Genomic DNA, 12,648 nt, shown 5'->3' on the forward strand with positions numbered 1-12,648 from the left:
CAGCTTTACTCTGCGTTACCAGTGTGACTAAGACCAAAAAACAATTAGAGACAAATGAGGCTGCATATTCAGACTAACAGTTACACAAACATTTTCTAAACTAGAATAAAACTGAATTACCTTATGAAGAAAATAATCTACACTGAGGCCCATAAAACATACACACAGACACACACACTGTTTTGGCATTAAAACTCTGCATAGATCAAAGATGCACTTCAGTTATCAGAGCCCCCGGTGTACAAAAGTCCTGCAGAAATCCAGCCTCCAGCCATGGGACCAGGCGCCAGGGCACGGCACTCCTCCACTGCGCCCTCAGGGCACTCAGTGGCTGCTGCCCGAAACCAAGCACAAGGCTTAAGAAAATAGAAAGAAGTGAAAGATCTTAAAGTGAAAAGGTCTATGACACACTCATACACATATGTATTAGAAACTATTCGAGCTAAGACTCTAAAGGTTCTTACTTTAAGTCCATTTCCGAAATGCATTTTAAGTGCAAGTTGTGCTTTTTCATGTGCTTGTGATGCCACTATCACCATTTGTCAACTGCCTTCCAGCGCTGCACGTGCTTCCACACAGAGACAGCCAGGGAAGAAATACCCCACATGCCACTTTACAGGCAGGTAACATTTTCCAACTACTCTTAAGACCAGCATGGCAAAACTAGGGCTTACAGACACTTGGTTAATATGCAAGTCGTCTTTACCCATGAGTGTAGTCCTGCTGGCGTCAGCTAGATGACATACATGGAGGAGGGTTTCTGCAACAGGGCCCAGAGCAAAATGGCTTGCAGTGAGAATAACTGGTGCTCCCACGTCACTGCTAGGGATGCCGCAGAAGCCAGCACCACCGTCACGAGCGCTCTCGGTACGGCTGCAGAAACTGCACGGGGCGGTTATAGCTACAAAGGCCCCTTCACTTCAACAGGATGGATCTCCAGGACTGAACTTCAGTATCTAAAGGATGAAATGGAGAGCGAAAAGCACAACAGTGTCTCACGTATTTTAACAGCATTGCAGGGGAAAAAAACCCACCTTGCATTTTTAAACAATTTATTGCATAATGTCATGATATGTGACTAAATACATTTCAGGCTACAGTGAGGACAAAAATCTCTAGAACTGTAAATACTGGCAATACTGTACTATGAAAAGGAAAAGAATGGCAGCACTTAGTTAGAATCAATACAAATTAACACATCTGGGATTTTGTTTTGCCGTTTACAAAACAAATAGTCTACGCTGCAAAATAGCTAAACCCTAAGTGATGGAAAATGCTGGGATTTCCTATTTGCCTTCTTCCACCCAAAAGTCTCCAAGACACTTCACTGATGCACTGTTATTTGAATGCAAGTTATTGCAAAGACAAGTGTCCCTGTATTTCTTGATTTGTAGAAGTCAAGAGATGTTAGGCTAAGTCCTGTCCCCTTTTTCTAGCAAACACAGGGGGAGGGGGGCAAACTCCTCCAGATTACTTCTGGGGCTCTATCATTATTCCACAGGTGAAAAGACAACATATAGAAGAACTTCACATAAAACAGTTCCCTCATATATATTTTTTTAAAACATTAAGATAGTGCAACTTTTTAAAACACATTTATCACAACACAAATTAACTCCTTGCATTCATCTAAGTTCTCAACTTTATACCTTGGCACACAAAACAGGAATTTTGTTTCGTATTAAAAAAAAATCCACACCCTGGGAGAAAAAAAAAAGCAAACTGGCCAATTCTTCCCCCATTTATCTAGCAAAACCACCTTCTTCCTTCTGCCATTCAGTGAGTATAAAACAGGCTGTACGAGCCTCATTTCTGTGCTAAGTTCACTTTTAGAATTAAATAATTGAAATAGTTTATTAAAAAAAAAATAATATATCCTCCCCTCTTTCCTGAAACACTGCTCGTAGACAAACTGAATGGAAGTTTGTATTTCTTTCAATCTGCTTTGCATGCAATTCCCCTGAAAGGAATCAGAAACAAAGAACTAGTTTGCACGTTTGGTTTTACTAAGTTGTAGAACGTGAAACGTAACAACATTGTGCACCGGAGCATGGGGGTCCTCCTCCACCGCCCTGCTTGATTCTCTTGTCTTCAGTTCAAATGCGCCTGGGAGAGTAACTTAGACCAGGTTTCCTGGTTTCCGGTCTTGGCCTTTGCTGGGGACTATTGTGCTCTCTGCATTGTTCTGCTGAAACTGAAGTCTGCTCCCCCTCTGCGAGGAAGGAGGCACGTTGCTGTGCTGGTGATGGAAAAAAGAGGAGCCTGGGTAATGCCCCATGACCTCACTGTACGTCGGGGGCGGTCCTTCCATCCTTCCATTACTGCTATAGTTGGTTGCACTTATGCCCGAATTGCTGCTTGGTGGGCAGGGGCCCCCATTGTACATCGAGATGTCTATCAAGTCGCTATCGAAAATGGTTCGGTTGGGCGGTGCCCTGACGGATTCCCGGTTGAGCTCCATCTGCTGTTCTGGGTCCCGGAGCTGCAGGGTGCACGGGCCTTGGTACGGCGGTGGCTCTTCCCCATCAGAGAGGGAGATGGTCGGAGGAAGGTCAATCTCATGCTGCATGTAAGGGTAAGTGGGCTGGAAGCGACTGAAACGGTCCCGCTGCATAAAAGATGGGGCGGTAAACCTGTCCCTGGACCTTGGAGCATACATGATCTGAAACGGGAAGAGACACACACGTGACTCCACATCTGAGCAAAGCACTGTGGGTGCTCCGTATTTAGGAAGAACTGATAAAAGGCAAAATACTTCTCTTTGCCACCTATCTTTGGGATTAAACCCAGCAGATACTGTGCACACGTGTTCTCACACACGTGCATATGGAAAGAAGAGGTAGGAGTTGCAGGAAGGATCTAACACAAGACACTTGAGAACAGCTTCACGAAGGAAGACCAAGACCCCACACAGCTCCTTCTGACATTATAATATGCACAGCCAGGAGAAAATGATTCTGTTTCTGAACATAGGAAATGCATTCTCTCTAGTCTTGACAATTGACTAGTTCTACGAAAATGTCCCAATACTGACTTCCAGCTGCAGTCTGAGCCTCCCCCTCCTATTCAAGAGTTAATGTAACACCCTGCATCACCGAACAATTCAGATGGTCATTTTAGTACATTTTGTAAAGGCCTGGCATATCTCACGCCTTCACTACCAGAGTGTATCAGGTGTCCTCCTCCCCCTCAGTTCTCCACCAGAACTCAGCCTCTGGGGAGGACCTGCAAGGCTTCTGCACTGTGAGTGGAAAAAACGTCCCTGGTGTATTAAGCCCTGGAGAAGGTCAGGCTTTACAAAAGGAAGAGTTCAAGATACTCTGTGAGGAGCTATTTCTCCTCACTTGGTCTATCCCACATCTAGACAGACACTTCAGCTTCTTAGATCTAGATTTAACAAACTGCTCTTCTCATTTTTGGGTCCATGCAGGGTCTTTAGCCCCTAATCCTCATAGATGTAGGACCAACCACCAGGAAGGTTTGCTGTTTGTCACAGAAGAGCTGAACCACTCAGAGCAATACACTCACAAATTATCACACAGACCAGGAATCTGTGCTAGCTGGAAGATGGGAGACACTCATGATAGGATATGTTTTGTAAATCCAAGAAAAACTTGGACAAGAACAACTGGTCTCCCAGCTTCCACTGAATACTCAAATTACTGAGCCACTGCATGAGTGAGACACACCTCCACCACTTACCTGTGAATGCCTACTATGATACAGGGAGCTGCTGATGGAGATGAGGTGTCAGGTAGGCAGAATTTCCTTCTTTTACTGAAAAAGCCTTAGGCATTTATGGAATGGGAGTTAAGGCAGGCTCAGATGTCCACATGAAACTGGCTCTTGGTCTACACCGAAAAAGCTTTATTTACTAAATAGATGCATGTTTTTGAAAAGAGCCAAATACACATTACAGGGAAGAGGAAAGCACATCGGTGAAGATAATAAAAAATCTGTACCTCTGAAGCACCCTGGCGCGAAACCGAGCTTTCTGAAGGCCACAAGCACCCTTCCTGGAATGTAGAAGAAAACAACAAAAGAGGAAAAATTAATAGATCACATCACCCTCCTGCCTCAATACCACAACTCTTACAAGCAGTCAGCTTCTAAGGACTGGCTGTCTCCACCTAGGGAGAGGTGATAAACAAGTAACATCCCACCTCTTTCTTTCCAAAACTAGAGCAGCTCTGCACACAAGCAAGTCAAGCTTGGTCTGTTTTGCAAGTCCGTTTGGAGACGCCATCCATAGCACCCAGCCTCACAGGCCCTGAGGACCCAGCAAGCCGGTCACAGCTACAAGCACGTGGCAACATGCAGAGATGATAGGAGACACCAGCACTTGCATGCTGAGTGAGGCAACGTCAGCAGGTCCGATGAAGCTGACCTGCCAGCCAGGATCCCCATTACACACCAGAGCCAAAACAGTTTGCCACGAAACCTGGCGTCTGTAATCTCAGTGAAGCAGCAGTCACTCTAAACCCAGGTAATATTCTGGTCAAAACTGTCAGTTGCCCAATTCCCACCATGAACAGTAATTAAGCAGCTGAGGTTTCAGCCACCAGTTACCCTCTTCAACCACTTCCCCAGCCACCTTCTCAGGCCAAAATATTTTCTCTCTCATGCCTTGAAGGGCTGTTCTGATACTGTACCAGCACTCAGGGCAGAATAAAAGGGTGAAGAACAACACGTCAATAAGGGAAAACAGCTCAAGATGTATCATTATTTTTCTTCTCAATTAATCGTTTAGAGTAGCAGTAACTACCACAATGGATTTATTTTATTGGAAAATTTTGAAGCTGACAAGGACACAGCAGGGCAGCTATAAAGCACAGAATTTCAGTCTTGGTGCAAAAAAAGAAAATCAAAACATTGTATGGTCATGACTATTTTCTTGGTGCTAATTCAAGTTTTATGATTTTTAGACATAAGAAATCTCAGGAACAGGAAGAAAAATGCATCCTGTCCCCAAAAGCACTACCCTGTATAGACTACTTTCAAATCTTACTGTACTGCTTCTTCTCACCATAGCATCTTTCAACATATTTCAGATGTAAAAATAGACCTAACTAGATGTTCATCATGACACTCAGAGACCAAAAGCCGTCTGTGATCTTGTCAGGAGAGTCCACCGCAGATGAAAGCTGCTCTAAGAGGAATCTCCTACAGGATTCAGCTGTTAAGGGAAATGCTTTGAGTAACAAAGCTGGTCAATCACTTCTCTTCCGTAGCTTTAGAGAGCCGAGATAGAGGGAGGCTGACAATTGCCATTATTCACAACTTCCCTTTGCAAGTATCCCCATTTGCAAAGGCCTGATATCAAAGACAAATCTTACCTAGATTCAGGTATTTCAGTGCCTCTACGAGGTTTTGTCAATAGAATAAATTGTAACTGTATACATACATGTATATGCATACTTGTACCCACCTTCCTTTCCACCCCTCCCTCACCCAGATGCCCTCGTTTTCAAATATCTGAGGGAATATTTGCACAATTAAATATAATCAGATTATCAGCAGCTGACCCAGCAGGCTCCAAGCCTGTTGCAATTGTTAAGTAAAACATATTAGTCAGAACTAAAGGGCTCAATTAACTGCTCACGAACTACAGGCCATACACAGCCCAACAGCAGATTCCCGAGTGATGGTTTGAATAATACGATACTGGGTAGCTTTATGCTTAGTGCAACTGTCTCAGTCTCACCTTTAATGAGTTCAGGCTCAGAAGAGAGGAAAAAAGGCAAAACCAATGACCTAACCCAGAAAGGAATTCAATCTACCACCACCACTCATGTTACTTAAACTCCCTTATGAAATAGAGTTTTTGATGTGGAAGTGGAAACAACAATTCCCATCCTAGGGTTCATCTCCCCTAGGGCAGCAGAGTAAGAAGAGCCGTAGGAGATAGTGCAGCATATGGAGAAAAACTCCTTGTGCCGAGATGGAGCAGGACCTGCATGCTGAGCCTCGGCACACAGACCTGGTACCAGCGATGCCTAACAAACAACTTGCTAGAAGAGTGGAGCTGCCCGTTACTTCTACTGCTGATGCCTGAATCCCAGTACAGTAGAAGATCCTGCCTGGAGGCACTGCAGCTGCTACAGGGACCCCACAGAATGCGACCAGGGTGCTGGGATAGTCGGACCAAGACAATGAGACCAAAGGAGCTCAAGGCTCTCCTCACTCCAGGTAACTACTCAAGGAGGTAGACAGCTTGGGACATACAACAGCTTGGGATGTAGCTGAACTCCAAAGCTGCGAGATCCTTACGATGCAAGGATGTGCAACAACATGGCCTCTGTGACAGTGTGTCCTACAGCCCACCTGTAGCTACTCCCTTCCCTACGGTTTCTTCTGGAGAGAGCAGCAGGCTGAATAAATCCTCTGGCAGCAGCCAACCCCCAGTAAGAGCTCTATCCCAGGAGCCAGAGGAACTCCCCAAGCAGATGGCTGGGTAGCATGTGCTCAGCATGCCCACGCTTGGAAAATACCAGGCTCACACACCACATGCAGACCAACCTCACCACGCATATGTGGTTGGTCCAGTGCCACAGTACAGGATTGTCTCACCACCACTAGAAAAAGCCCAGACTAACTGGCCCAATGGAGGAAAAGGCACTGCACTCTTACTTATCGTACGGATAAGTCTTAAAATTGACAGCAAGAGAGGCAAGGAGAAAGGGAAGGAGCTAGCACGCAACTGGGTTTCCTGCACTCAGCTATAGCAGAATCCCTGAATCCTTCTAGGACATGAACTTATTGTACAGTGACCTGCAATGACAAATACAAACATGTAGAGGGGCTTCCTAAACTTTAAGCGGAGAGCAGTATGACAATATGGGAAGAAGAATACAGAGAGGAAGAAAAGAAAGAGAGAGACAACGGACAGCATGCCAGTGCTTAATTATGAATGGCTCTATGGGGTTTATATTTATACATGTTTGAGGGACACAACAGAACAAGGAAATCATTTACGCTTAATATCACACACTATACACCTCTTATCCTTTTACATAGCACGTATTTCATTGGGTGCCTCTGAGCCAGACTCAGTAGCTCGCTACAGAGCTGTGCAGCTCCCACTTCAGGGCTGGCCTGGCAACTGCCAGCTTGAAGCAAAGGCAGACTCTGCTCAGGTCTGTCTGCAACCACTTACTTAGACATGCCCTTCTGCTAACACTCCAAGGCTAAGAGAAAAGTTAGGAGATTAATAAAAAATTAACACACCGAAGCGCTTTGCTGAATCTTGCCCTGAAATGCCATAAGGGTTTTCTCCACTTTGCCTTCTACAGATAAACCCCATCTCCTCTACAGAAGGTGGCATCTGTCTGGAACAAGAGAACTGCAGGTGCCTGCCCCATCTTCCCAATTTTGGCCTTTTCAGTCATTCCGCCTTCCTGAAATCGCTGCATCCACCACAGGAGACTTACTATCTACCCTTCTCAAGTCTTCATATCAGGAAAATCCTCCCCTCCCCTGCACTGTGTAGATACAAGCTAACCACGTGTTGGTGCCCACCTACCCCACTGTTGCTGGGGTGATGGCAAAGGGTTGAGAGAAGAAGAAAGGAAAAACCTCAGTGTTGCAGAAGGAAAATATCCTCATGACTTTTTTTTTCACCCCAAGCTGTAGATGTAAGAAATAACGCACCGGGACTGCCATGAACAATCTGGGGTGACTTACACTGAGGGAAAGTTATTTCTTGCTCTCTCCTCGTCCCTCTACTTACAGACCTTCATCGGACAGCTAAAATGTTTCCCTGTGCTCAGATCAATAACAATCGGGTAAGAAGCGACAGCATTTGTATTTATATTCCCTCATATTGTTTCTCTCTATCATTCAAAATACCAAGGTAGAACGGCCTAATGATAAACTACTTCGACTTCTTTTCACTCAGTGGCTTCTCATCCTGTGAGCAAGACGAAATCAGGCACAGGCAATACGGCTCGGCATGACGGCTAACCAGCCGCCAGGCCTGGCGTGAGCTCGCAGCCCCAGCACCACGTTGCCTGGCATCGTGCCGACAGGCGCTTCCCAGCTAGCAAATCCAGCGCTGGCAGTCCTGCTCGATGCCCCCTCACACTGAATGCCCATGGATTTGTACATGTAGTTCTCTGGTATGTGCAATCAAGGCTAAACCTGAGCAAATGCAATTTACCTATTTTTTTTTCTGTGGGCAGCGTACCATTTACCTGCTTCTTATAGGTTCTCAATAGCTAGCCACCTCAACTTGTCCCTTCTTAAAGAGACTAAAGGTCTTCAGGCATGAGCTTCAATAATTAAAAGTAACAGGGAGAGAAAGCTTATGCATTCATTCCCTATATTGTATTCATTTTTAACTCTGTTAGGGTTTGGAATGAAAAAGGATCAGTCCTACAAATAACGCCAAAGCAAGAAAAATCTTAGGGATCCTGCTATGTCTTTTGCTGACCTTTGCCATTCCTGAGTTTCATGATAATTGACAGAAATTAATTTTGCGGTTAGGTTTTGGAATAACAGCATCATTTAATAAATCCAGCTGGGTGACTACTTAATTATCTTACAGTGATGATTATTTAACTCAATATTTAGAGCTTAGGAGACTGGATAAGCCTAAGATAATTTGCCTAATTTGTATTTTACAAAGGTTTACAGACTCTAGAATTAAACAGTTTAGGAAGATGACTTTTTGAGGCCATTTTTAAACACTGTGCTTCCTGGAGCATGCAGTGTCATCCAACTACCTCAGCTGAGCATCAGCACATTGACAGACAGCAGGCAAGAAATTTACCGGAAGAAGAATTTTTAACTCAGAATAAATTGCAGGTAAAAATTTATGCTCAGTAAGAAAAATTCCTTAAACTGTCATGAAGCAAAAGCATCCCTGTGCTGGTTTTGGCTGGGATAGAGTTAATTTTCTTCACAGTAGTTAGTATGGGACTATGTTTTGGATTTGTGCTGAAAACAGTGTTAATAACACAGGGCTGGTTTTGTTACTGCTGAGCAGTGTTTACCCAGAGCCGAGGTCTTTTCTGCTGCTTACCCCACCCGACCAGCGAGGAGGCTGGGGGGGCACAAGCAGTTGGGAGGGGACACAGCCAGGACAGCTGACCCCAACTGACCCAAGGGATATCCCAGACCATACGATGTCATGCTCAGCAATATAAAGCTGGGGGAAGAAGAAGGAAGGGGGGGGACATTTGGAGTGATGGCGTTTGTCTTCCCAAGTCACCGTTAGGCGTGATGGAGCTCTGCTTTCCTGGAGATGGCTGAACACCTGCCTGCAGATGGGAAGTGGAGAATAGATTCCTTGCTTTGCTTTGCTTGCGCACACGGCTTTTGCTTTACCTGTCTTTCAACTGTCTTTATCTCAACCCACAAGTTTTCTCACTTTTACTCTTCCAATTCTCTCCCCCATCCCACTGGGAGCAAGCAGCTGTGCAGTGCTTATTTGCCAGCTTGGGTTAAACCACAACAGCCCCATATAATCCAAACTTTTCTTTTTTACCAACTCTTACGGAGACTTTCAGTTTTTCTCCATTTTTAAGTTTCTGAGAATTGGAACTCTGCCTGAAATTGTATTTCCTGAGAAATAAAAGTCAGTTTTTCCACTTTCTGAAATGCATTACAATTAAGAAAGTCCCTCTTTTCCCCTCGATTAAACTCAGATTTTTGTCTTATTTTTGTGTGTATATGTACACACAAAACCATACATAGCTCTTCTGCAAGTGAACTGTTTCAGATAGTGTAGTTTCTGATTTTGGCCCTAGGTGGCAGCGATAGATTACACCACATTAAAGCACTGGCTTGCTCAATATGCTGCGAGAAGGCGCAGGGGCTCGTTCCTCCCTGCCTCTTCCTGGGCAATACAGACCATCGCAGCTCTGAAAACAGCAACATTTTCCCGGCCGAACACAAGCAAAGCAAACTATTGTGTTGTTCCCAACAGAATGACAACTATTCCAGCAGGACTGCTCTTTCATTTAAAAGCTGTGTTTCCTCAAGGGCAGGAAATGTTACAGTGCCTGGCGGAGTAGTACATGGTACCAAGGAGAAGTACTAGAAAGAGAATTAAGGAGAGCACTAAACCTCTCGCACGCAGTCTGCCTCCCTACACTTACATCAATTATTTCTGTTACTTAATGCTTTAAAACTCCCCCCCCAACTTCGCAGCACTTTACCAATTTAAGTAATCTTCATTTCATCCAAGTGAAGGAAGTAAGTACTATTATCCTTCCTCCTTTATTTGGAGATGAAGAAAGTTGCCCAAGGTGACACACTGAGTCAGGAGCCACCCAAAGCTGGTGCTCCTCGCTTCTAGTCCTACCTGCAGATTTCCTAGACAATCCTGCCCTTATTAAAGATGTTCTGACTTTATTGTGGTAGACTTCAAAGAGCAGCAGCCAGCGCACGCTGTCCCTCCTGGCAGCACTCCCCAAGGAAGAGGCAAGCCCATGTCCCTCATGCAGATGGCAGAACACGGTGCACGTCCAGCTCCTGCCAACTGATGCCTGGTGCAAAGGAAAAGGTTTGGCAAAGGAGGGTGGTCTACAGCACTCACACTCTCTCCCAGCTATAGACTGGGTTCTTGTTCCCAGTGGGATTTTCTTTCTTTTGCACATGTCGGTAAGAAAATGAGAATGAGTGACCCAGGGATGCCAGCAGGGAACAGAAGGAATAATGCTAATACCGGTAGGGAATAATTTAAAAGGCCAAGGGGCAAGGCTAACATTTGAAATCACCGACAAATCCCTGGAGTTGTCAATATTACTGAGTATTTTCTGTCACCCTCCTGATGTTCCCCCTTTATTCTGAAATAGCTGTTCCAGGAAAGAGGACAGTATTTTTACAGCTGTGCTCCTGCAGCTTGGCATTCGAGATGGGCATTATCAATGCAGGTCCTAATGCAAGCTGACTAGCCCTAGCAGCAATGCTGCCCTCGGTGCTAGGAGGTGGGGGCTGGTCAGGGTGAGCATCTTGTGTGATGGATCCCAGGACTTGGCTGCCAGCAGTGGGCCTGGGGCAGTCCAAGTGTTCAGTACTCCACCAAGATCCACTTTGTAAGAGAAAAAGACACCAAGACAGAAGCCACCAGGATGGGGAGAAGGAATCAATTTAGGAACATCAGAAGCTCATTAAGTGCCTCCCTGTAAGTTAATCTCTTTTCCCTCAATGTCCCCCTGGAAATCACTGGTGATGACACTAAAAGTTAATCATCAGAAAGCAAGATTTATCTTTGTTTTGTCCCAGCAAACAGCAGTGCCACAGCAGCAGCTCGGCCACAGCTACCTACATTCCAGCAGGGTGGTTTTGGTTACCAGCAACGCTACCCTCCCTATACAATGCGAGTCCTTCCAAGGCACAGGCAGCAATGCTGCAACACATACCTCCCCCGGGATATCAGACACACATACCCTGTGCATGGATGTGCCTTTCCAGGGCTGCCACGTGGCTCTGCCCCAAAACCCCCAGCACTGCCAGTAGCATCAGTCGTTCCCACAGAAGAGGTTGTGTCATCCTAGAGAATCGCCCCTGGGCATGCTCCTGGTATACTCCACACCCTACAGTTTCCACATCCCCCTCAGATGCTCTGCAAACCTTGGCTCGCTCCCAGCTGCGAAGCCAAACCCTGCTGATGGATCGGGGGAAACGTTCAATATTTTATCCATTGTGATATGGGCACCATTCAGTACTGTGCACGCTCATGTCAGGTTGCTGCTCATGCCATCACAGTTGTCACTCTGCATCATTCCACCTCCCACAGTTACGACCCCAAAATTCGTATTTCTGCTAATGTTAAAACAGGGTTTGAGTGTTTTAATAGTCACGCTAGGAGAGGGCAGGGCTCACCCTGGGAGGGTGGACAGCATCCTCAGCAGCACTGCTGCAGAAGCATCCAGTATTCCCGGGCGCTCAAAGGTTGTCCTGCCCCTGACAATCTGTTTAAGGCCTCAGCACACTAGCCAAGGTAGTAGGACAAAGACCAGGCGAAAGACTGGAAGATGAGACTTGAGAGGGGATGAAAAGGAGGAAAAAAGAAAAGAAGAAAGATGAACTGGTGGTCACACAGGAAAGCATATTTACAGAACAGGAATGTAACAAGTACTTTTCAGCATGTTCTTGTCACAGAGCAACTTTTTTTTGATCGATCCCTTTTCTGCCCTTCGAGTGTTACTATCACTTGTGATTCCAGCGATATTTCATCTTTTTAATATTCTAATTTCTGGACTTGAAAGACAATAAGAATTTCAACTTCCAGGCCTTTTTTTTTTTTCTTTAAACATGAAGGAAGTTCAATCAAAGAAGAAACCCACAAACACCTTTTATTTTGTTATTTGGAGGCCTGACCCATGAGTTTCATAGGCGTGAGGTTGGCAATAAAGGCAGTAGATAAATTATCAGTTCATTTCTATTACAATCTCTAGAAGACCCAGAATAAGAGAGATCATCTGTTCGATAGCTGGTCTTTACAGGGACAGAAATCTGTGCAATTCAGCCACAGCTCAGCTGTTGGAATGCATGATTATCTAGAAATAGGACAGGCTTGAAGAAAAGGAAAATTGAAGGTAACAAAAGGACAAAAAAAAAAAAAAAAAGGCCCATCTGAATAGGAAAGGCAAGATTCTGCCTCTTGATACACATCTGCTACCTCAGTTACATGAGGTGGAG

The 12,648-nt window shown here is 45.1% G+C and overlaps 1 protein-coding gene across 3 annotated transcripts in view; it reads right to left on the bottom strand.

Annotated features, from left to right (window-relative positions):
* Nucleotides 1-1,987: 1,987 nt before the first annotated feature.
* LDLRAD4 (low density lipoprotein receptor class A domain containing 4) overlaps nucleotides 1,988-12,648 on the bottom strand; it is a 284,146-nt gene continuing 273,485 nt past the window's right edge. For all 3 annotated transcript variants that reach the window (XM_052787366.1, XM_052787368.1, XM_052787367.1), the window contains 2 exons: nucleotides 3,963-4,016; nucleotides 1,988-2,662 (listed from right to left, as the gene is read on the bottom strand). In XM_052787366.1, coding sequence (XP_052643326.1) covers nucleotides 2,120-2,662; nucleotides 3,963-4,016 — 597 coding nt within the window. In that variant the 3' untranslated portion in view covers nucleotides 1,988-2,119. The remainder of the gene's footprint in view (nucleotides 2,663-3,962; nucleotides 4,017-12,648) is intronic.

Source organism: Harpia harpyja, chromosome 5, assembly GCF_026419915.1.
Source record: "Harpia harpyja isolate bHarHar1 chromosome 5, bHarHar1 primary haplotype, whole genome shotgun sequence".
Taxonomy (NCBI): Eukaryota; Metazoa; Chordata; class Aves; order Accipitriformes; family Accipitridae; genus Harpia; species Harpia harpyja.